Raw genomic sequence first — 23262 nt, 5'->3', positions numbered from 1 at the left:
TACAGCACTGCTGTCCTGTGCCAGGTTTATTTAAAAACACAGCTGAGAGCCGCCGGCACAAACAGAGAAGCCTGACTACGTTCATACAATATCTTAAATAGAAGGCAAATATAAAATGAAAGGATAAAATATTTACAGTAACAATAATGGCATACACAAAGTCCCGCTGTGGGCAGAGTCCCACCCAGAGGCGAAGGCTGACAACAGAAAATCACAAAATATTCTGCTGAACCACAGCGTCCTTCAGCAGTCCCAGGGCTGCACTGCGCCCTCAGCGGGCCCAGGATGGCTGCACTCCGCTCACGTGGAGCTCAGACATCGCTGCAGGGTCGCACAGCGCACTCGTGTTGTCTTCCAGAAATAAAGTATTTACAATCAACTCAACAACTGATACTCCTCTGCTGGCAGCAAATGCCTGAGGGTCCCTATGGCATCACACGTCACAGTAGAAAAAGCCTAAAGTTCTGCTACAAGTTAAGAAAATAACTCTAAAGATATCTGCTAGGGAAAACACTGAGCAGAGGGAGGGCACACAGCACAGCCATCCCAAATGCCCCTGCAGGGTCACAGCTGCACATGGCTCCCTGCTGCCCTCTCACACAGGGCCCGCTGCTGCAGCAGCTCCGGCCCCAGCACAGGGAGCAGTCCTGGGAGCCACGAGGCACCGCTACCGATCCTCAACAGCCCCACCTGCTGCGGACAAGAGGAATGCAGACTGCTCACCCCAGCATCCTGTTGTTCTTACCAGCAGAATGCACTGAAGTACAGTCAAAGGAAAAGGGAGTGGGAGTAATGCAGCTGCAGTGTGCAGCTCCTGCTTCTCACACTGATGCTGTATCACTGCTGAGAACTGGAAGGGAAGGGCGGACCCCCCCATCCTTGGTGGCACATTTGGTCCTAAATACCAGAATAATTCTGCTCCCTCCCACCCCCCCGCCCCCCACTGTCCTTAAGTTGCCTTAAAGGGTTCAAGTCAAAACAAAAGCATGAACAAACAAAACTCAAGAGCTGGCAGAAGAACTCCAGGCTAGACACAGCGACTGCCCAAGAAATCAGAACACCAAAGCTTCCAGCTGCACCCAACGCTGAGCATGGCCAAGGGAGGAGGAAGGAAGAAGCTTTAGGTTTAAGCCTTCAGAGCGTCACTGAATCAGTAGATCAATTCACGGCTGCTGCAGCACACAGACGGACGTCCTTCTGGGCTGTCACAGAACTGCTTTCTCCTCTTGCTGCTGAAAGGAGCCAACCAGGATCAGGGAAATGGATGCACAGGACCTCAACTCTGACCAGCAGGAAAACTCAGGACAACGGAATGCAGACTGCCAATTTTTACCAGTTCAACTGTGCTTTAAGACTCGCTGTGAAGCCTCCTTTAGAAAAGTATCACCCTGGGGTATCCAACCAGAAAGTTTTAATTTTTTTTTTATATACCATACGACTTTTCTGTTCAACTGTCAATCATCTCAGAGAGTTCAAGAAGGAGGTCATCCTCATCTTTTCCTGGGTCCAAGTCAATTTCTGCTTCCAGTTTCCCCCCTGAGATTTCCCAGATTAGCTTTTCAAAGTCATCTTCTACAGATAAGGGTGCCTTCCCAGCCCCTGTGGAGCTCAGCTGCTGCGCTTTGGCCACTGACTGTGAAGAAGCTGAAGCTGAACTCGAGTCTCCCGACTGCTCCACAGAGTCTGCTTGGCTTCCCAGCTGCAGTTCCAGGCTTGGGGGAACAAGGAAAAGAACAATCAGCACACAACATTTCGTAACTGGAGATACATTTTCTGCTGACCAGCACTTAAAACCACTGTTACCCCTCCTACACCTCAAATGTACACAGGGAGCACCATTCGTTAACCCAGGACTGCCTGCAGAGCCCATAAACTAACGAGGACAGTTCTCAGTGAGGGGATTTATCTGCGAGAACACTGCAACTGAGGGCCTGCAAACACAGCTCCACTTCTGTAGCCAGAGATGCTCCACCACCTTCATTAGGCTGACTAGAAAAATGTTAAGTCAACCGCTGCAAGTATTTGTTTACTCATTTAGTTCTTTTGCCCACGATGCACTCAGCAGAGTTTGCTCTCGAGTCCACGGAGCTGACTTCCATCCATCATCTCTCTCTGGGCTCTCACAAAAGATTTGTCTTAGTGTTTGTTAGCTGAGGTGGCATTCTTGAGGACCAACACATATAGGACAACTCATTTATCACTTCACCTCATGGTCATTCGGGCATTCAGATAACCCAGGAACACACCAGAGAGCTGTACCAACTCGCAGCATTTTAAGAAAATCATCAAAATAAACATCTCTGCTGGTTGTTAGAAAATTATTCGAGATGAGTTATTCTTTGGTTGGATTTTGGCATTCTTTATCTCAACCCTCTTATCTTTCCTACACAAGAAAAAATTTATGGCTCACGGAAAAACAAACTGCCTTAAGAAAAAGAAGTTGTGGTCATCACCTGCTGGGGGGTTTCTCTACACCAGGTTTGGTGAGCAGGCTGTCCTCTGGCAGGGCTGGAGCAGCAGTCTGGGAAGAAAGAAGACAGAGTCAATGATTCCTCAGGAGATCCTTCCTCTGCAGCACGTCTCCTTCAGCACTGCTGAGCCTTAACCCAACATCGGGCCAAGGTGCTCCTGAAGGACATTAACCACCACATAAAGGCTACAAAGCATCTCAGGTCTTTTTAACAACGCAGCATTAATGGACAAAGTCCTTCAGGCCACAGAGGAATGCAGAGCATTACGCACACACTGCCATTCATCCAGCATCCTGCACACAGTGACTGCCTTGAAAGGAAACCTGCAGAACACTTCAGTTCTCCACACTTCCTGCAGGAGTTACATCTCAGTGTAAGTTTGACGAGGACACTTTCCCCTCTCCTTACCAAAGCTGCTTTTTTAGCTGGAGGCTCCTCAGTTTCAGTGCTACTCAGAGGTTTCACAGCTGCCACAGCAGAGGGAGAGATCTCAGCAGCCTTGCGCTTCAGTGCCCGCTTTGTGGGGGTGCTGGCTTTGCTGTCAGAAGGCTTCACACACACCTTGCACTTGGCTACAGTAAGAGGGAGAGAGAGCTGGTACAGTTGTGCCTCCAGAGGAATCCAGGTTCTCCTATCATTCCCCCAGCCCTTATACGCAGTTAAATATATCTGGCCAGCAAAATTACATTGCCCTTTCCTCAATTCTCAGGAATATCTTTCACACAGTAAATACTGCCTACCAACAGTATGACCAAGGGAACAAAGAAACTGCACAGCTACAGCAAATAACAACTCAGGACAAGGGAAGCAGCCATACATCAATCCCAGGAGAAAGCAATACTTTTCTAAGACACTCTATGAAGTTCAACAAAATTCACAAATATGGACTACTTCTATATTTAAGGTCTTGGTCCCTCTAAAGAAAAGAAGAAGCAGCAGCTGCAAACAGACAAAAGTGTGGGCTCAGACGCTGTGAAAGCCACGAGAGACCCACAAAATGCATTCTGCTGTTTATCACGTGTGTAAGTCTGTAGTTGCAGTGCCATTGTCTGTCCCCCATTCTCAAGCTGAGGTCTGGCTGGAAGGAACACAAGTTCACTAAGAAAATAAGCATTTCCCTTTCTAGCACTAAGCAATGGCATGCACCCACCATGAGAACTGTCCTCGTGTCCCTTTACTTCTGAGAACCACCTCGCGCTCAACATTCACTTATAGTTTTTGTGAGTGTTCCTGAGGTTGGTCTGATGATTTCCCTGGCAATGCAGCCACCCATCTTCCTGAGATTTCACCAATGTCTTTGCAAGCTGATAAGCTGACCCTGAAGCAAGGGTGGATTCAGGACTGCTAAGCTCTGGACTTTTACCTTTGACTGTTTCTTCAGTAGCAGATGGCACAGCAGCCACTTCCTTCTTCAGCTTCTCCGGTTGTCTCAGTTGCAGCTTCTCCTTTACTGTCCCCTCAAGGCTCTTCACTTGAGCTTTAGAATTTGGTGCGCTCTGATTCGAGGGCTAAAAGGAAATACAGTAAGTGTAAAATAAGAACAAACACCAGGGAGAGTGCATTAAGAAAATCAGATTGGCAGTATTTCCAAAATGGCTCCACCTGGAACAGTACATTACCACCACTTGGGTCACTGACATTTCTTTCCATAAACGTCTGCCTATAATAAGATCCATGCTTTGCTGTGACACAGTTTCAAAAGTGCGCAATTCACAACAAAGCAAGCTTCTTCAAATCAGCACAATGCTGCAGCTGTTACCTACCACGTTCTTTTTGGACAACAGAAAGTCATTCCTGTTCCCCTACACAACATTCACCTGCAGACTGATTTCCTTGAACACAAAGCCATGCCCTTTTTGTATCCAGTGCCATCCACATTAACCTCACAAGTTGTACCTGGTGCCAGCAGTGTTACTGCCTCGTTGCCAGCTACAATCAGATTAATTCAGAGTTTGAGGAGTACAATGATGTCTGGAAAAGCTATTGAAAGTGGCAGGATTGAAACTACTGCAGCTCTTCACCAAAGGCACGAAGATAGGAATGCACTCAGGACAGTGGCACACGGTGAGCAGTAAGACATTACAGCACGTTAAGAAATGGTGTCAGTGTGTCCATCTTCAGAAGGGACTCACCTCTGCAGGTGCAGAGACAGCTTTGGGAGAAGCCCTGCTCAATTCCACAGTCTTCTTCTCTTCTTTTCCAGGTGCTTTAAAACAAGGAAAAAAAAAATCACTTGGTCAACAGCATGCATATAAAGAAACCTGAGTGCCCATGTTTCCTCTGTGTGCTTATTTCCTCACATTCAACAAGGCACAGGGAGAGGCAACAACATGCAGTCCATACAGCATACAAGCTCTTACCTCCTTCACACAGTCTCTTCACAAAGCCTCTGTCACCTCCCCAGTGAATAACTCACTCCCCTGACCTTTCTGACAGAGGGCGGCCCTCACGTTAAGGAATCAATCTATGCTTTACAAACACATTTACATATTATATTAAGCAACGCATGCCAAAGATGAAGGTAACCCTGGACTCGACACACAGAACACTCCACACCAAAAACAGATGGCAGAAGTACAAGAAAAACTGAACCACAAAGCCTCACAGTGAGAGAAATTTCCAGAGGGAAATGCAGGCAGGCACCACGGATTTAATGGAAAAATATATGGGTGGACATCTCAGCACTTCTTGCCTTTGCATTTTGTAAGAAAAAGCCAGGGGATTTCTAAGCAAATTCAATTTGCTTGACAGGGAAAGCACTTCAGCAGAGCAGACAGTAAAGCATCCTGTTACCTGCTAGCTTTGTGATCCGCAACAACTTCCTCCCTGCTGGGGCAGGCCCAGGCTGTGCTGCTGGAGCTGGCACGTTTTCCCCGCTCTGCTGCATCCGCAGAGCTTTCTCCTGCTTGATTTCTTCCAAGGTTTTAATATGCACTTCTTCCAATGGCTTGATTTTACGCGTCGGCTCTTCTAATTTTACTTTACCAGGCACAGATGGAGGGAGAATTCTCTGCTTCTTGCGCTCACCCTCAGCTCTCTTCTCGGTAAGGAACTCTTCTAGTTTTTGCTTTTCTTCTTCCAGTCGCCTCTGTTTCCTTTCAGCCAGGGCTTCCGAGAAGGTTTTGATGCGAACTGCAGGGGGAGGCCTCACCCCTGAGCTGGGATCCTCCACCTTACAGCACACTTCTGCCTGGGGGGCAGTCAGAGTTTCTCCTCGCTGATTAGCTCTCTCAAGACGGATCTCTTCCAGCGTTTTCACGTGGATCTCTCCTGCTGGCTTGGCACCCTTCTCTGTCATCACCCAGAAAGGAGAAGCATAAAGATTAAAAGAGAGTCAAATGAAAGCTCAAGTCTCCAAAATTTGTCATAATATTACAGAATGAGTGTTCACAACAATGCATCATAGGACAGCTTCACTCTGCTCTGCAGTTTTCTCTTCTAAGCCACCTGCCCTATTTGGAAAACCAGTCCCTTTTCCCCTTTCAAATTAATGTTCAGGGTTCTATGGAAGTGGTTCCATAAGTTCATGACAAGGAAAAAGGGGAAAGAAAGTTTAATATCTAGCTATTACTTGTCTGAGCACTAGTCTGTTCCAGTCTCTCCTCCATAGACTTCACGCCTTGAACTACAGAACAAACCAGGGATGCTGTGTAAATGCCACCTCTGGGCTCACATTTCAAAACAGGGAAGGAAAAATAACTTTAACTCCCAGTGATGAAGACCTCAGCAAGTGTGCGAAGAGAATCTGTGCAGCAAACCCAGATGCTTATTTACCTCTCCTTGGTGCTTTGTCAACCTCAATCTTCCTCCCCAGCCTTTCAGCAAGGCTGCGCTTCAGCGGAAGGCCACTCACATCAGCTACAGAGAGAAAACAACAACACTCAAGATAATTTCTTTGGAGGAAGATTTTAGACCAGTCAACCACAAACTTCAATTATTTCCAAGTGTATGTTCTTAAATTCACCTTTCAGCTGCTACAGTTTTGTGCTATTTCTACAGTCACCACAGATCCATGACACTTTCCTCTCTCATACTTCAGCAATGCCCTCTGATGCAGTCACATTTACATGAAGGCACCCAAACAGCAGCTCACAAGAAGTCCTTACCTACAGAGCCTTTCCGTTTTCCAGGTTTCTCAGCAATATTCAGTCGAATCACGGGCTCCTCCCCTAAAACAAAGTACAATTTGCTTATTTCACAGAAACCAGCAGCCAACAGAATTACTGTCCTGTTAGTTCATTTCCCACAAAAAACCCACCCAAAATACACTATTTTGACAGCCAAAAAGCAAAATAATATTGTAAGTGTAATGCACTCAGAGTAAGTCTCAACTGTTTCATTCCTCACTTTAAATTTCTCAGCCTCTTCAGTGGCTGCACACTGGCAATACTACACCATTAGCCTGCTGCTGAACTTCACTTGAGCACTAATTTTGTCACCGCTGTCAGCTCATTAGTTCATTAACAAACACCATTCAAGTTCAGGAGCACAGTAGGCACAGGGTCAGCACCTCTGGGAGCCTGCAGGTTAGCAGTAGCACATGGTTCACCACGAAGTTCACAGAAACTGCTTCTTGACCCCTTATTGCAACAGAACAGACAGAGCACCTACAAGTGCCAACCTTTCCAACACAACTACGGACTTTCACTATAAAAGCATCTTTTGAATATGAAAACGTAGCACTAGCAGACTAATGTGGCCCAACCACCTTAACTATTATTTATCCATTCCATTTAGGAGCCATGAAATGGAAACAAAGGTACACATCATTACCTTGCTTTGCAGACAGTGTCACAGTTCTGACCACTGTTCGCACATTCTCCTTCTCTGGCACAGGAACAGTCCGAGATTGCAGTGGATGAGCAGGAACTCCTGAAGGCCCTTCTGATCCAAGTGAGCAAACAGACAGTGTTTACAGAAAGAAAAAGAAAAGCCACTGCCAACAACAACAACAACCCTGATAGAACCATCATAAAGACTAAAATGCATTTGTTACTCATTACTGCCAAATATGCAACAACCAGCGCACAAAAATAAGAAAGGTGACTAATTTGCCTCCAATTTGCTCTTGGAATTCCCATCTAGAAGAGCAGCTGTCTGGATTTAAAACAACACGTTGCATGCTGAAGTAGCTTGATACCCCCTGCTAAAAATGGAAGCCTATCTCTCATGCAGCTCCCAGCCACCAGCAACTGCTATTCCAAACCCAGCAGTGCAAGAAAAAGGTTCGCTTCTGTGAATGGCTCTATTCCTCACCACATCACCAGCTATCTGGGTATTATCAGAAGGAAAATAAAGGGGAAGAAAACAAACAATATATGAACAGATAATAAAGTGGGGCATATTAACTCACCACTTTGTTTTTTCGTTTTTTCCTTTTGTTTCTTCAATTTGATTTCTTCAAGTGTTTTTATTCCAAAATTCAAGCTGTCATCTGGGAACACAAAGCAGTTAATGAGACTGAAGGACAGAGGCACACACTGAGGATCACAACTCTGCAAACTGCCTCGTGCTCAGAAGCATTCATAAGAAACCCTGTCAACTCTTCCCACAGGTAAGAGCACCATCGAACTGATGTCTATTTGCTGTCCTCCTTTCATCCTTTTGGATATAAAAAGCAGGCTTTATCCCTTACTTTAACCCATTTACATGACATCAGATTCCTCAGCAGATGTGGCTTTCACCAGTGGTTGAAAGGATGCATGTACAGGCACTTAAACTCCATGCTGTGGCCTTGTCTTGCTTTAACGAAGTAAACAAAGGCACATCTAATCTGAAAGGCACATGAAGTTATGAGGTAGGAACAAGACCATGGAAATAGCTGAGTCCATTCAGCAACCCTATGTTCTGTTGTGTTTGTACAATAAATTGCTTTGGAGTTAATTGGCAAGATCTTCTGATTCATCCTACTACAGGTGCTGGAATACCTTGTTTTGTATCAGCATTAGATTTCCTAGTAGAAATTATCCGCAATCCATTATGGTTTTCTTCAGCTGGTTGCTGGACAGGTGTTTTTGTTTCTTCTCCCTCCTCAGAAAGCTGGTCTGTACAGGGAAAAAAAGTCAGCCTCTTCAGTTATGTGGTAGGAATTCAATCAGATTTCTTATGTTTATGTAGCTCATACAATGTCACTTCAGCCCACAGTTAATACTCTTAAGTGCAAACATGAGTAACCCTTCTGTAATTAATTATTTAAACAGCCATACTGACCTGGTGACCCCATAGAAGCAGCCTAAGTGAACAGAGTAACAAATAAGAGAACTGGGAAAAGCATTTAGGGCTCCAGACTCTCCACATGGCTTTAACCAATACACTGTCTCTCTCTGACAGAACAGAGAAGACTTGCCCCTGGTTTAAGGCAGAGATCTACACTGCAGACCAGCTGCAGCAGGAGTGGCTCCGAGCTTCCCTCCTGCACTACCATTTCTGCTCACTGCTGCCAGGCAAACTGCAGTGAGCTGGCCAGGCTGCTGCCCCATCCTCATAAGCCTGCAGGTATTCTGCGAGTCATAAAGCACAAACACCTTCAAGATCAAAAGCAGCAACAACCACACTCACCATCATCATCTTCATCATCATCTGCAGCATTGATTACAACTGGAGGATGTGTAGGGCTTGGGACATTTTCTGAGTTTTCCACTTTCATCACTCCCCTCAACTGTGGAGAAGGATTGGACTGCACAGAAAGCTTGTTCTGCTGCAGCGTTATCTGAGCTGCCTTCAGATCGTCATCTGCAGACTCCGGTGGACTCGGCAGCGTAGCTAGAGGAAGGAGAGGATCATCAGGAATTTAAAACTTTGACCCCAACATCACAACCACTGCACAAAGATGGCAGACAAGGCTGACAACCTGCACAGATAAGTGTTGAGTCTCTAGCTGCCCATCCAATCACTGGCTATACTCTGTGAACAAAGAATTCCCCCCCACACATAACACTCACCTCCCTACCACCCAGTAAAAGCTTAAACGCAGGAAAACAACCTGCAAGACAAAGGCCACAGGAGCAGAGAGAAGCTGAGCATGAAAGAAAAAACTGAAATATAATGAATGTTACCTGGCATCCTTTACAACATTGCACCCACCCACGAGTAACAGTCAGAGTTAATCTTTCGTACTCAAAAAAGACAAACTCACTTTTGCTTGGCGGTAAGAAGAGCCCATCGACATAACGTCCCTTGGTGTGATGAAAGGCACAGTTGGATTTCTGGCAGCCTCCTGGCTGGTTCTCCCAGAAGCAGGGAATCTCACTGCGCTTTTTCTGAAGACAGAAAGGAAGAAAAGCTGACGGTCATGTGCTCCTAAGGTTTGCAAAGGGGGACTGAGCTCCAGATCGTGCTGGTGAGCGGACTGCCACAAAGCAGCGCCGAAACACCACTCCAAAGTGCGTGCAGGCTGTGAGCACCAGGCTCACTGAGCTTCCCTAGCATTCCGTGGGAGAGGACACCAGTTTAGAAGGGGCTGAACTAACACACCTTGCAGAATACCTGTCTGATTGATGTGGTTCTTTAACATCTGTTCAAAGAATACTGTTGGTATCTACTACAAGAATTTCCTGCTAAGATATACCAAAGACATTGAGTTCTCTTCCCTCTACTTCCTCCCAGCCCCCTCTTAACAATAGGAACCACCATCATTTCAAAGCAAATGAATCTAATCTGCAAAAGCCCATTCAGCCCATCTAAAGCAACGAGAAGTGGTTTTGGTGATTAACTCCGAGGAGCCAACACTCACATCAATCTCCATGTGCCTGAACCTGCAGACATTCCTGAAGCAGCGGCCCTCCTTCCACAGTGTGCAGATGGTTTCATTGCCCAAAGCAGCTTCGCAGTGCCGGAAGGGACAGTTGTCTCCCTGTAACACAATGGAAACAAAGAGAGGAAAATGAGAGTACAGCCTGAGAACTGGCCATGCTTTTAGCTCACTGTTAGAGCTGAATGCACAATGCAATTAGTTATTAGCTTCACAAAAGATCAGTAATACCTACTCCATCCCATCCTCTTAACTTACGAACCAGAAGACAGAAAAATGAAGGAAAAGAAACCCAAGCAGACCTTGTTACAGGTGGAATAGAAGTAGAAGTAGCAATCATCTCCTTGCTTCGACATGCTGGACGAGCTCTCAGAAGCAGCTCTGGTCTCAGGAATCTCCGTGCAGGTCTTCCTATGCTCTCTCAAAGAGCTGGCTCGTGCTTCCTTGGACTGAATGTCTTCTACTGCCTTGATCAGTGAAATCTTCTTTTTAAAAGGAACCCTAAGCAAGATACCAATAGGTGGAAAATAATGAAGAATACACATCTTTCCAGCTTTCTTCTGTTCATTAAATTAGTCTCTTGGGAGCAGTTGTTTCAAGACATTGCCCTCCTCAGCACTGGTCAAACTGCAGTAACACCGCCCTGACTCAGCACGGAGCCCCTGGGGTGCACAGCTGCAAGCCCTCAAATGGAGCCCCTCCTTCAACACCACAAATGTCAGCCAGCAAGTAACCCCCAACACATTTGTCCAACCACTACAGATCTTCAAGCTCACCCACCTGGACAACCTCAGCAAAGACAGCGATCTTCAAAGCCTTCCAGTTAACTTCTCCTGTAGGCCGAACCAACACTGAATCCGTGAATTAATAATAAAGGGGTAGAAAGAATTTTCCTCCTCACTTTGCCAAGGGAACCTCTCATCCACAAGTCAAACACGGGATGTGCTCTTAAACATCTTACAACTAACGGAGGAAGCAAGTCCATCGGAATGCTCTCAGAGCGGAGGCAGCCAGGGTTAGTGAGCTCTTCGAGGACAAAAAAAAGGGAAAAAAAAGGGAAAAAAAAAGAAAAAACCCAGTGCACTTAAAGGCAAACTCGTGGCTCAAAGCGGCTGCAAAAATGAGGCTCCGTCTTCCACAGCCGGACAATTTTTTTTTTTTTAATTATATTTTATTTTTAAAATGTAAAATTCTGTAAGTTGGAATTTCTGGTCTTCAAGATTTCTTCACCTATTAAGAAAACACAAAAACCTTCCCCCACCTTTATTACCTGTACAGCAAAAGCATGCCAGTGCGTATAAATACACAAATACACACATGTGTCTGTATACACACCAGCTGTGAGCAATAGTGAACTCAGCAAGAGCAGCAGTGACAGTGGGGATTTGGGGCTGTTTGCTCCTCCCATCTGGAGGGAACCAGCCATAAACAGAGGAGCTGCAACATGGCTTGTGGGAAACGCCTTTGGGACTGATGGTGTGCAACAGAGCGGCGTTGGGGACAGCACTCAAACACACACATGTGCATGCACACGGTACAAAGGTGTCTATGCACACAGGGGTGCACACCATATGCTCCATACCGGGAGCGGCCTCTGGCCCTGCACAGACACGTGGGGCTGCAGACAGCGAGCAGCAGACAGCAGACTGAGGGAACAGCAAGCGGAGAGGCAGGGAAGGCTCACTTTGTGAACGGCATGGCTGCACGGTACCGAGCATCTTCAATTGGTTTTGGTTTTGTAAGGAATTGGTTCTCTTCTCGGACCGTAGCAATGCTACAGGTTTGCCAGCACGCGCTGCTCCCTGACCACACAGCCACTGCTCCAATGCACAGCCACTGCTGTGCTGGAAAAGCAGCTCAGGTCAACTCAGCGCTGCATGGAGCTGCAGCACATTCTGCTCAGCCACAAAAAGGGTTTGGGTTGGTTTTTTTTTTCTGATATGAAATCAAATACTTTGATATTTTACTTTTTTTAAAGATGCTGAATGCTATAAAACCTGCAACCAGGCCAGACAGAAGTTCAAATTAAAATGATTCTGAACTCTTTCATTAAAGTGCTGCACATTTCTGTGCAAAGTATTTCCGACAATCAATAAGGAAAGGTTGGAACCTTTTACTCACACAAACACTAGTGAATTTTCCAGGAAATATTTTTTTGGCAGGGAATTTTCCCAAATCTAAAATAAAGAGAGGAGAAGTCGGGTTCTCGCGTTAGTTGCTGACTTGACTGCGTGACAAAGGGAACAAAAACAGCAGATAAGGGCAAAGTTTCTTCTCCAATACTGATCGGAGTGCTCCCTTTTGACCTTTAGCACCTTCACAACCTGACTCATCTCATACAGATTCCTATGCACCTGCCCCTAACAACCTCAGTGCTGCTCAGCACGGAAGCTGGGCACAAACATCTCTGGATTCTGCTCTGTGGAACACCCACACATCTCAGCACAGCACTCATTGTCTTCTGTTGTCCTGATCACAATTGGAAGGGATCTGGACTCAGGAGCAGGAAGAAAACTGAACTGGAAATACCTCACAGCTCTCCACTCCTTACAAGTCCTTCAGTTCTAAAACAGGATAACCCCAAACACATCTGTCAGCACAGCAGCCCAAGCGCTAACCAAGCACTGAGCCCTGAGAGCTGTGCACAATGAGTAACTCTGGAGCACTCAGCACATCTCTCAGCAGTTTGCTTCACATTTTTAAAGACTTCCTTTCTCCTCCAGAATGCCAGTCAAGTTTTTGTATGAAGAGATTTCAAGTTCATTCTGTATAGAAGAATTCCAGATACACTGAGGTCACAGCAGCTGAGGGTCAGTGCATACACACACACCAGTGCTGCCACGAGCCCAGCCCTTGCCAAAAGAAGACAGCACAAAGGAAGCATCTTGTTTCTTCTGCAGCTTGCCTTCCTGAGCACTGAACAACACCATCTATTCCCTGCTCTCACTTTCCAGTTTGCTGACCTGCCTTTGTCTTGCAGAGAACAGCAAGAAGGGAAGAGGATTTTTTTATGCTTCAACTAATATGTTAGAGGAAGAGGACTACATTTACACAGCTGTATTTGTTGTTGTTTATCTACAGCATGAAGTATTTCACTTGGACACTATCTGTTGCCACTCATCCTACAACAGATTTGAAGCACAGCACCTGGCACCTAGCAGTGCCACAAGGGGCTGGAAAGGCAGTGCACCATTGTGCTGAGGGCCAAGAGAGAAGGTTCAGACAACAGAAGAGCTTGTCTGAATTTCTGACAAGAAGGCACTTCTGACAGTATTGCTTTCATGAAGAAAATACCCTCTGTCTTCTCCAGATGCTCCAGGATCACACTTTGGAGTCTGTGCTCTTCTTCCAGGCAACAATGTGAGCTGTAACACAGCCCATTCAATGAAGTCTTGCCCCCCATCTTGTAGAGCAGCAACAAGCATGAGCACAGCACACCACATGGAGGCAGGACCTGCAGGTCTCAGTCCTCAACAGATTTTTAGTTGAGTACCAATTTTTAATGGAGTTCCTCTCTCTTAACCCATAAATCCTTTCCTACACTGATATTGAGTGTTTCTCTGTCCCCTTCCCCCTCAGTGCCTGACCAGGCACTGGGAACCTCTTCCAGATGAAGGATACTTCAAAGCTGCTACTTCTCTCAGGGGAGAGAACACACTCATTCCTTTTTTATTTCTGAAATCAGTACTGGGCTCTGGCAGCAATTTACTAAGAGAATAAGGATGATTCATCATCCTCACTGAAACACTGTATGAAATCTCAAAAAATAACCAATTTCCCCTAGAAACAGCCATTTGAGATGGGAAGGGAGAGCAGGAGGAACTTTGCCCCTGCCTAACTTTTCTGCTGAGACACCTTCCAGCCACCATCTGGCAACCAACCCAACTCTGCTGCTCAGCCCGAGGTGTGTCCAATTCACACACAGCACAGTGGTGGTTCTCACATGGGCTTCCAAGCCGACTATCCTCAGAATAACCCTAACCCTAACCCCAATTTTTAAGAAACAAACACAAAAGTCACCCAACCAGCCGGTTTTAAGCAAATTAAAGGAGAAATTATGATGACAACTGAGTGCACCCAGAGTTAGTCAGACCCTGAAGCTCTATGGGGGAACAGAGGAGCGATGTCAGCCACAGCACATTCCCTACAGGCACAACGTTGTAACTCTGAAGGGACCAGGAGTGGTATTTTTAGCTTAACCAACGGCTCCTCCCTAACGGCTGCCCAGGGCTCTGCCGCTCTCTGGGGCCGCGGGGACGGACCGAGCCCCGGGAGAACGGCAATGCCCGGGGGAAGGGCAGGGCGAGGAGCACCGCAGAGCGGGGCCGAGAGGACCCCGGGCCTGAGCTCGGGCAGGGGAAGTTGCTCACCCCGGAAGATCGCGACGAGCCGAAGAACACCTCACCCCACCGCCCCGGGGGATACGGGCCCAGCGGCGAAGGACGCCCGCGCGGGAGGGCTCGGGGCCGCGGCCTGGCCGGCACTCGCCGAGATACGGCCTGCTTCCCCCGACGGGAGCGAAGGGGACCCGGGCCGGACAGAGGCCTTTCCCCTGCCCCCTGCGGTCTACGAGCAGCTATAGTTACCGGCGAGCAGGGACTTTACCGAACCCCAGGGACCGCGGCCGCCGTTCTATCTCCCGCTCCGCTGGGGCCGCCGCTCGGGCCGTCGCCTTTCCCCTACTGCCAGCCTCAAAGATGGCGCCCAACATACGGGCACCTCAGCACCCCCGTAGCCAAGATGGCGGCCGGCGAGGCTTCATTTACATCCGTTTCCTCCCGCTGGAGTGAGCGGTGGCGGGGCTGTGCGCAGGCGCACAGTGAGCACGGCCCCGCCCACCGCAGCCTCGCGCCGGAAGTGGGGCGGGGCGGGGCTGCCATTTCCGCCCGATGCCGTTTCCGTTTCCGCTGTGGCGTTGCGGGTCTTACCGCCTGAACGCCGGGCGAGCTGTTTGAGTCTCTAGTATCAAAGTTAGAAACGTTCACACAAATATCTGTCTCTGTATCTTCAGTAGTATCATCCACACGTGTAAAATCCCAAAGGGTTCTCGCACAAAAGCACCCTCTTCCAACATACAGAAGCTCAGCATCGGCTCAGCTCTCCCTTTGCGTCTAATGGGCATTGGGGGACGCTGAGGCCCAATGGCCGGGGAAGGTGGGTTGAGTTCCCTCGTAGCTGAGCAGCCCGCCTGCCTCGCTGCCATTTCTGGAAGCGTCCAGAAGAGGACAATATTCTGCTTTCAGATTCCTCCCATGATAAAAACTACCGAAATGTGAAGAAGGGGAGGAGGGAGAAGAGGAGAACAATCCGGTTATTTTAATTGATTGATTCAGTTGGAAAGAAATGCAGGAGGGGAAAAACAAAAACAAAAAAACAAACAAACAACCACAAAAAAACGACACACAACAACACACAATTAGGCACATAAAGACCTCCCCGGGGGGGGGGGGGGGGGCAGCCGCAGGGCAAACCAACAGGGCACAACGCAAAGGTCAGAAAGCAGCCACTGGTCAGCAGCGCGGCTCCTTTATTATCTCACAGCGATGGGTGGCTGATACAGCTGTGGTAACACCAGCAGGACCAAAGCTTTGCCCAGGGCTGACCGCGGGCGCCAGGCGGTGGGGGGGTGGTGTTGTGATGGGGAGAATGGATCTGGGAGATCCCTGAGCCATGGGAAGAGAATGTGGGACCATTTGCAGTGGACTGCGTCCTCCTGACACCGCCATCCACAGAGCTGATTTCTGTTCCCTTCTATGTCCCTTCTGTCCTCACAACAGGGGGGACAAGCACAGCCCCCACATAGGCTGTTCTGTGGGGGGAACACGTGCTCCTGAAGTGAGAGCTGTTACAGGGTGAGGTTTGGGGCAGGGAATGAACCCCATCCCCACGATTCCCAATGGAATCTGGCAGCTCTGGGCAGGAGGTGCGAAGGTGGAGGGCACTGGGGGGGGGGGGGGGAGGGAGGCCCATGTCCTCCTGGACACTCTGGCCAGGTGACTACAGGCAAAGCATGTGGGTTTCTTGGGAGAGGAGTTTGGATTTGACTGCTCTGGGAGTCAGAGACCCATTGTTGGGTTGGAAGAGCAGTATCCCAGCATCCCAGCCCCAGGTGTTGGCTGAAGGAGTGGGCGCTGCCCAGCGGCAAGGCTCCCAGCACAGAAACCACCTGGACATCAGCTGCCCCAATGAGTACACTGCTCATAACCCATCTCCTCTGCCCTTGCAGCTGGTGGTGTGAAGGGCACACAAGCCCACTTCCAGGGAACGGCAAGCCCGCAGGGACCCGGGGTTACCACCACCTATGGGTGACTGTGTGGTTGCAGCGGGCTGCCTCCATGTGTCTCTGCTGCAGAGCACTGCTTTGTGTGTACTGAGCTGTCCTTAGGGCTGGGTTTTGCCGCCCATGAGGAGGAGGGTCTCCCTGAGCCGGTGGGATCCCTCCCACGCAGTCCCTAGCAGGGAAACGTGGTCCCCTCCCGTGGCCAGCCTGGAGCGTCTGGAGCTGTCAGAGCCCTTCCAGGACCTTGGCAACGGGCAGCGTGTGTGGGGGGGTGAGGGTAGGCGGGTCGTGCTGGTGCTGGAGGTGAAGCAGCCCGCTGGCACCTTGCTGGCCGCCCAGCTCCGCGCCGGCTCTCCGCGCTGTGGGCACGGCTGCTCCGAGCTCTATACGTGAGAGATGTAGGGCGGGGGGGGGCAGGAGGCGGCCCGGGGGCTGCGGGAGGGCGGCTCCCCGCTCTCTGGAGCCGTCAGTACCACGCTGTCACTGAGGCAGAGGCAGTGCTCGGAGCAGCCCCGCTCCCTCCCCCCGGCGCCCATCCTTTGCTGGCAGGGCACGAGCGTCGTGGAGGGGAAGCGGTAGCTGTCGAGGATGGGGGGCGCTCCCAGGGAGTCGGGCGTCTCGAATATGTGGTCGATGTCAGAGAAGCTGACCAGAGCCTGCGTGGAGTCGTAGGAGCTTTTCTCCGTGTCGTCGAGCCCGCAGGGCTGGGGGCAGCTGCCCCTGTCCCGGCCCTTCTGCCACAGCAGGCGGAGGTCATCCCTGCAGTGGGGGTTGAAGAGCAGGTAGAGCACGGGGTTCAGGCAGGCGGGCAGGGGCAGGACCACCAGGAGGACGGATTTGATGACCTCCGGGGTGATGAGGAAGAGGTTGAGCGTGGAAGAGAAGGTGAGGAAGGCCACCGGGCAGTAGAGGAGGCAGTTGGTGAAGATCAGCCAGGCCACGTGCTTGACCATGGCGCAGTCCCAGACAGTGCCGCACTCGCCCTTCAGCAGGCTGCAGTACAGTCGGATGTAGGTGCCCGTGACCACCAGGAAGCAGAGCACGTTCGTCATCGCCAGGGCCACGGTGAAGCCCAGGGTGGTAGGTTTCCCACCCGGGATGGGGTATGGGAGGCACAGCGGGGATGCTCCGTACTCCCCGATGGAGAAGAGAGGCAGAACCGCAGCTGCGGAGGACAGCACGAGGCAGCCGAGCGCTGCGGCCTTCACCCTGCCGAGGGAGGGCGCCTTCCTGCAGCCCCGCGCGCAGGAGACCGAAACGCTGCACTGCACCGCAGCCAACGTCAGCAGGAAGATGGCGGCTTCGGAGGCGAACACGGCCAGGAAGCCGGTCACCCTGCAGCCCGTGCCGCTCTCCCACCTGGCGCCGAACTGTGCGAAGTGGCCGTAGGTCAGGGCGTCCACGAGGGCCAGCATGCTGCAGGAAACGCCGCTCAGCGTGTTGGCTCCGGCTATGGAGCCGACGACAAACTTAACTGGAGAGAGGTAGCTGGGAGAGGCAAAGACGGCCAGGACCACCAGCCCGTTGCAGAGCACCGAGACCAGAACGATGACCCAGACGCCCAGGCGAATGATCCAGCTCTCAAACAAGTGCTCACAAGGCTTGAAGGGACCTGAAAGAAACCCAAACCGAAAGTTAAAAGCCCAAAGCCGGGCTTTGCTCTGGTGGTGCCGCTCAGAACAGTGGCCCCAGCTCCTCAGGATGTCTGGAATGTGGGGAGGGCAGATCCCGGCATTGCCACCCCGTGACTCTGTGCATGGCAAAGCCCTTTTGCTCTCCTGCCCCACCCCTGCCCTATGCTGGATCCTCTTCAGGCTCTGAAGTCAAAGGGGGCTTCTTCCAGAGGAGCTCATGGGAACACCACGCCTTTGTCCTCTCCCCATCTGAAGGCAGCTGCCTCCAAGTGGGAGAGGGAAGCTGTCCATCCCACCGGTCCCCAGCCTGGCCAGAGCCCAGCTCCAGAGCCTCATGTCTCAGGTGGGCTCAGGTGTGGTTTCCATGTGAGACACTGCAGGAAGGGTTGTGGGGGCCTGAGAGTTCAGCAACGCTCAAAGGAGTGTGGACACGTTCAGAGGGAAGGCTGTCCCTGGCTGCTCACCGGGGCTGGGCGTGCACTGGATAGAGGGGTGCAGCTTCGAGTCCTCAAGGTCCAGCTGGAGCTCATCAGCCTCGAGGTCATCTGCAAGAAAGCAACAGAGAAGCAGTGCTTGAAGAAGGATGAGCAGGGCCAACGGGGCCAGCAGGGCCTGAAGCTTTTCCCACCATCTGCCCCCCTCCTTAGACCTTCCCAGCTTGAGCTGATGGGAGGCAACCCAACCACTCTTTGGGCTCTGTGATCCTCAGGGTCCCTTCCAACCCAGCCATCCCACGGATCTGTGATTCTATGGTATCCCAAGCAGCAAAAGTTTTGGGGTTATTTTCTTGTAAGGAGGTCACTTTCTTGTAGGGAAGGAATGTTTGGGGACTTTTTTCCTCCTGTTACAAGATTCATCTAACAGCTAAATCCCACTGCTGACCATCAGAAAGGAAGAGCTGAAACGTAAATCAATTGAAGTACAGCAGCAGCATCTCAACAGCTTCATCGTCAGAAATAGCCCATGTGTACTGAACGGAAAGGAGGAAGGATGTTCGTGTTCACTCCACGTTTGCAGTGCTGTGGTTTGATATTTCAGGCAAACCCATTGCTTTAACATCCGAAAATGTGAGCCTTTATGAGCTGCTAAGAGACCCATCTGGCACAGCATGTGAGCACTCCGTTCCCCTCCAGTCTCACGTGGAATCCATGGGACTGAGGCCGGGGCAGGAGGGGTTGGGTTGGTGTTTCAGCAGAGTATCCTTGGGGTCATCAGAGAGCCCCAGCACCGGGCGGCAGCGGGAGCAGGATGGGGGCAGGGCAGATGGCAGAGCAACCGACACAGACCCGGGCAGTGCAGATGGCCTCTGTGTTTATTTGAGCTTATAAACAAACACAGCCTCCCAGCTGCATCCTGAAACATGATTTCCACTCTCCAGCTACAGAAGAGGGAAAGGAGCTCATGCTTTTCTTTGTATCATTCTGAGGTTCCCTTGCAATGGGATCACACAGGGCTGTATTGGGTCTGTGCGTGCCAGCAGTGTGCTTCGTGCTCCCCTCTGATAGCCAGGTGCAGCAGCATCCATGGGGTTAATGCAGGAGTACATTTTGAAGAGCAGAAAAAATCAACTCCAGAACAGAAAGTGCTGTTCAGCCTCACTGTGTGCCCTGCATGGGTCTGTATTCCCCACGCACTTCTTTTCCTTCCCATTTCCCTGGCCTGGGGTGCCCACACGATCCACGCTCCGCTCCTCTGAGCTCATGGCCTCCATCTCAGGGTCTGCCCTCTGTGTGGCACAGTGATAACAGCAGACATCCTTCCAGAGGCTGCTGAAATCCCAGTGTCCAAGCCGGAGTCCCACTTTGCTGCCAGCAGAGTGAAATGAGCACATCTGTGCCTCTGAGGAGCGCTGGATCTTTCTCTCAGAATGTGAATGAAGGTTTAGAAGTGCCCCATCCACTCCTCCTGCCACGCACTGACATCACTCAAAGCCCATTCACAGCAGCTGCCAGCAGAGCTGGAGGAGGATCCCTCTGCTGCTCTGAGGCGGCTGGCAGCGTCCGACCTGCAAACCCAGGGTGACACCCAAACTGCCAGCATGACCGTGCTGCGGAGCACCATCCTGCCCAGCCTACTTACAGTGGTTGTCTGCGTGACCTGGGAAGAGCTCCAGGGCCCTCCTGTGGGGATCTTCATCCTCAGGGCTCGCGCCTTCTGCCTCCCACTGGTTGGACGCTCTGAAGAACCCACTGCAGCTTCCATAGGCGCAGCACTGGTAGGCGTAAGGTACCTCGAGGACTCTGCGCAGGGAGAAAAGGGAACTTGCATGTGGCTCTGGCTTCCTATTGCTGTGCACTTTGCACTGAATTTCCACGCATCAGAAGCCAATCTGTCATCCGACGGTCGCACTGCAGCACAACTTCTGAAAGGGACTCCGCATGGGACAGAGTGCAGACCCACATCACCCCACAGTGATGGGCTCCCTCAGCCCCACCGTACAAACTGAACCCAGCCCACAGGCAATCTGTTGGCCTGGAAAGCACGGGACAAACCAGGAAAGTGGGAGGCTGACTGACAGAAACAAGTAGAGACTGCATAGAGAGCAGGAAGGGAAAGAGCAGACGGGGCCGGGGATGCAGACAGTACCTTAATTTGGGAAAGCTGTCCTCAGCAAAGGGCTCGGAGAGCGCCGGGTTGCCCTGCAGCTTCAGGTGGGTCAGGCTGCCCAACCCGCCCAGCGGCAGCGCTGCCAGCCTGTTGTCTGACAGATCCCTGCAGGAGGAAAGCAGAGCTGGAGTGCGCCCAGGGAGCCGTGCCGGCCGCCTCGTGCTTCCTGCCCGAAATGCAGTGCTGCAGTGGGGCTGGGTGCTGCTGGGCTCAGGGTCTGCTGGAGATAAGGGATGGGGGCTGCAGCCTATGGGGGCAGTGGTGGGTTAATGTGTGTGCTGGGAGCTCCGTGTGACTTTTGACATCAGTAGGAAGCTCTGCGATTCGGTCTGCTCCCACCGGCACCACGCAGGCACTGCCTGCCGGGCAGCACAGGGCACTCCGGTCCCACTGCAAAACAAACACCACTTACAGCTTGGTGAGCGAGCGCAGCGTCACGAAGGCATCGGGGTGAATGAAATGGATGTCGTTCCAGCTCAGGTCTCTGCAAGGGAAGGACACGGTGCTGAGATGGGTACACAACCAGAGAGCGAGCGGAGGGAGGGACAGGACAGGGAGCTTACATGGAGCGCAGGGCTGTCAGCTGCACAAAGGTGTCCGCTCTGATCTCGTGGATTCTGTTGTGCTGGAGACCACTGGAAAAGCAGAAACCGGTCTGAGGAACAGCTGAAGGCAGCATGCACACCTCGCAGCAGCAGGCTGGCACAGGGCAAGGCATGAGAGTCTGGGAAACTACTTTTATTTCATGGGGCAGACAATGCGCGGGGAAGGCGCTCTTATTCAGCATTTGCACGTCTGCATTCCCAGCAGTGAGCGCAGCGCTCAGCCCTCCCAGCACCACCAGCTCAGTGCTGGGCTGCCAATGTGACCCCTTTGGCCCAGGCTCTGCACTCACAGCTCCTCCAGCCGCTGGCACCGGTGGAAGCTGGGCAGGTCTTCGATTTTGTTGTGTGACAGCTCTCTGTGGGGGAGAGACCAGCACAGAACGTTAGGGAGAGAAGAAAGGAAGAGACAGAGCCTCTCTTTGGAGGTGTGTCCAAACCCGGATAGCAGTGCAATTAGTGTCAGTGAACGAACGGGGGAAGAGGAACGAGGAACAAGGTGGGGTGTCCTGATAAAAGCTGGCTCACAAGGAGGGGCAGCCATTGACCACATGAAGATTTGCAGCCTGATAACTTGCAAATATAAACACAGCATGTGGGGCCCTGCAGCCCTGACCGCCCCAAAGGCAGCGGGCACACTTTGGTGGCAAGCTGTCCATGGAGGTGGCTCAGATGGCGAAAGCTGAGAGGTCCTACAGGGACAGCTGGAGCCAAAACGCTGCGATCTGCTAAGCTACAAATGGTGCTCTTTTATTTCTGTGTTTTTCTCATTTCCAGCTTTGTGATTCAGAATTCACTCTTGTTGCTTTCCTGGAACGGACTTGTTTTCATTTCCAGCTCACGTGTGTAAAGACTGATGAGAGGCAAACCTCCTTCTTGCCCTCAGGCTGCCAACTCGTATAAATCTGGCCCATGACTCACTTCCTGAGGATGTCACTGACTGCAGACAAGGTTGGGGACCTCGGGAGCAGAGGGGTGTGCTCCTGAGCAGGCACAGCACGCTGCTGGTTTCATTGGGTGCCAGGCTACAGACAAAGCATGCTCTCCCTCTCAGCATCACTCCGACCCTTGCTGAGCTGATAGGGCATGCAGAAGTCAAGGCAGTGCCTGAGGTGTGTTCACAACAGGTTCAGAACCATGGGGTGGTCTTCCACAGACAGACCCCTCCCTGAGCTGGACAGGAGGAAAGCCCGGGTTCTGATGGTGCTTTTCTGAGGAGGACAGGACAGAGAAACGCACTTTACTCACAGGACACGGAGGTTGGGCAGCTGCTGGCACACAGCTCTGGGGAGGAGGCGGATGCCCGCCCGGGTCAGCGTCCTGGGGGAGAATGGAGAGGGAAGAGGTGGTGTCAGTGGGACCAGTGCAAGGACTCTGCTACCTGCAAGCCCAGCTACCCAACCCAGGAAGAGGCAGGAGAGACAACATCAGTGAGATAATGAGATACCCAGAAAGAAACAAAAACTGCCTTGGAAATGGGCAATGCTGCTGGGCCTGGTAAAGGTGAATGCAAGAAACTCTGCGACACTGCTGGGTACTGAACTCAGTGGTGTCCTCAGCTGTGCTGGGGCAGCTGGCTGCACACCCTGCTGTCCCACTTCCCTTCCACCCAGACTGGTGATCTCCCCAGAGCCACCACTGCCTCAGAATCCCACGTATGGGGCAGTAGGGTGCCCCGATCCCAGCAGCAAGGCACGGCCAGGGCTGGGTGGGCACTCACTGTGCTCCCATTCCAGCACTGCTCGTGGACCTGTGCCCCACAGAGAGCCACGGGGCTGCAGACATTGCACCCTGCTGCTGCCTGCTCCCCTGGGCATGCAGCCCCCAGCCCCGATGTGGCAAACACAGCAGAGGTTCCCATCGCAGCACCGCGCTGCACCGCACGGCGCTGGTCCTGGGGCAGGCAGACAGGCACTGA

The 23262-nt window shown here is 51.2% G+C and overlaps 2 protein-coding genes across 14 annotated transcripts in view; both read right to left on the bottom strand.

Moving 5' to 3' along the window:
• Window positions 1-8: 8 nt before the first annotated feature.
• ZC3H11A (zinc finger CCCH-type containing 11A) lies at window positions 9-14914 on the bottom strand. 11 transcript variants are annotated; one of them, XM_040652745.2, is made up of 18 exons: window positions 14592-14914; window positions 12343-12398; window positions 11002-11054; window positions 10524-10722; window positions 10204-10323; window positions 9607-9730; window positions 9030-9233; window positions 8399-8515; window positions 7825-7905; window positions 7245-7355; window positions 6578-6640; window positions 6246-6329; window positions 5265-5762; window positions 4604-4677; window positions 3835-3979; window positions 2880-3043; window positions 2454-2521; window positions 9-1712 (listed from the first exon to the last, which is right to left on the bottom strand). In XM_040652745.2, the coding sequence occupies exons 4-18, from the start codon at window positions 10575-10577 to the stop codon at window positions 1448-1450; spliced, it is 2172 nt and encodes a 723-aa protein (XP_040508679.1). In that variant the 5' UTR covers window positions 10578-10722; window positions 11002-11054; window positions 12343-12398; window positions 14592-14914; the 3' UTR covers window positions 9-1447. The 11 variants fall into 11 exon arrangements, with proteins under 11 accessions (XP_040508679.1, XP_046760095.1, XP_046760096.1 ...); XM_046904139.1 differs by having other exon boundaries at window positions 11002-11247; window positions 14808-14914; XM_046904140.1 differs by having other exon boundaries at window positions 11002-11072; window positions 14808-14914.
• A 599-nt stretch (window positions 14915-15513) lies between these two features.
• The window catches only part of LGR6 (leucine rich repeat containing G protein-coupled receptor 6), a 70509-nt gene continuing 62760 nt past the window's right edge, over window positions 15514-23262 (bottom strand). For all 3 annotated transcript variants that reach the window (XM_003642732.6, XM_004934825.5, XM_004934826.5), the window contains 8 exons: window positions 22593-22664; window positions 21638-21703; window positions 21306-21377; window positions 21155-21226; window positions 20722-20847; window positions 20215-20375; window positions 18600-18680; window positions 15514-18113 (listed from right to left, as the gene is read on the bottom strand). In XM_003642732.6, coding sequence (XP_003642780.2) covers window positions 16885-18113; window positions 18600-18680; window positions 20215-20375; window positions 20722-20847; window positions 21155-21226; window positions 21306-21377; window positions 21638-21703; window positions 22593-22664 — 1879 coding nt within the window. In that variant the 3' untranslated portion in view covers window positions 15514-16884. The remainder of the gene's footprint in view (window positions 18114-18599; window positions 18681-20214; window positions 20376-20721; window positions 20848-21154; window positions 21227-21305; window positions 21378-21637; window positions 21704-22592; window positions 22665-23262) is intronic.

The sequence above is a fragment of the Gallus gallus genome, chromosome 26 (assembly GCF_016699485.2).
Source record: "Gallus gallus isolate bGalGal1 chromosome 26, bGalGal1.mat.broiler.GRCg7b, whole genome shotgun sequence".
Classification (NCBI taxonomy): domain Eukaryota; kingdom Metazoa; phylum Chordata; class Aves; order Galliformes; family Phasianidae; genus Gallus; species Gallus gallus.
This window is presented reverse-complemented; position numbering and strand designations above follow the sequence as displayed.

Coding starts and splice junctions, on each gene's coding strand:
- ZC3H11A (XM_040652745.2), bottom strand. CDS start 10,577: ATGTCGAAGCAAGGAGATGATTGCTACTTCTACTTCTATTCCACCTGT. Junction 3,980..4,603: donor CTGTCTCTGCACCTGCAGAG/GTGAGTCCCTTC, acceptor ATTTCCTTTTAG/CCCTCGAATCAGAGCGCACC. Junction 1,713..2,453: donor GTAGAGAAACCCCCCAGCAG/GTGATGACCACA, acceptor TGTTCCCCCAAG/CCTGGAACTGCAGCTGGGAA.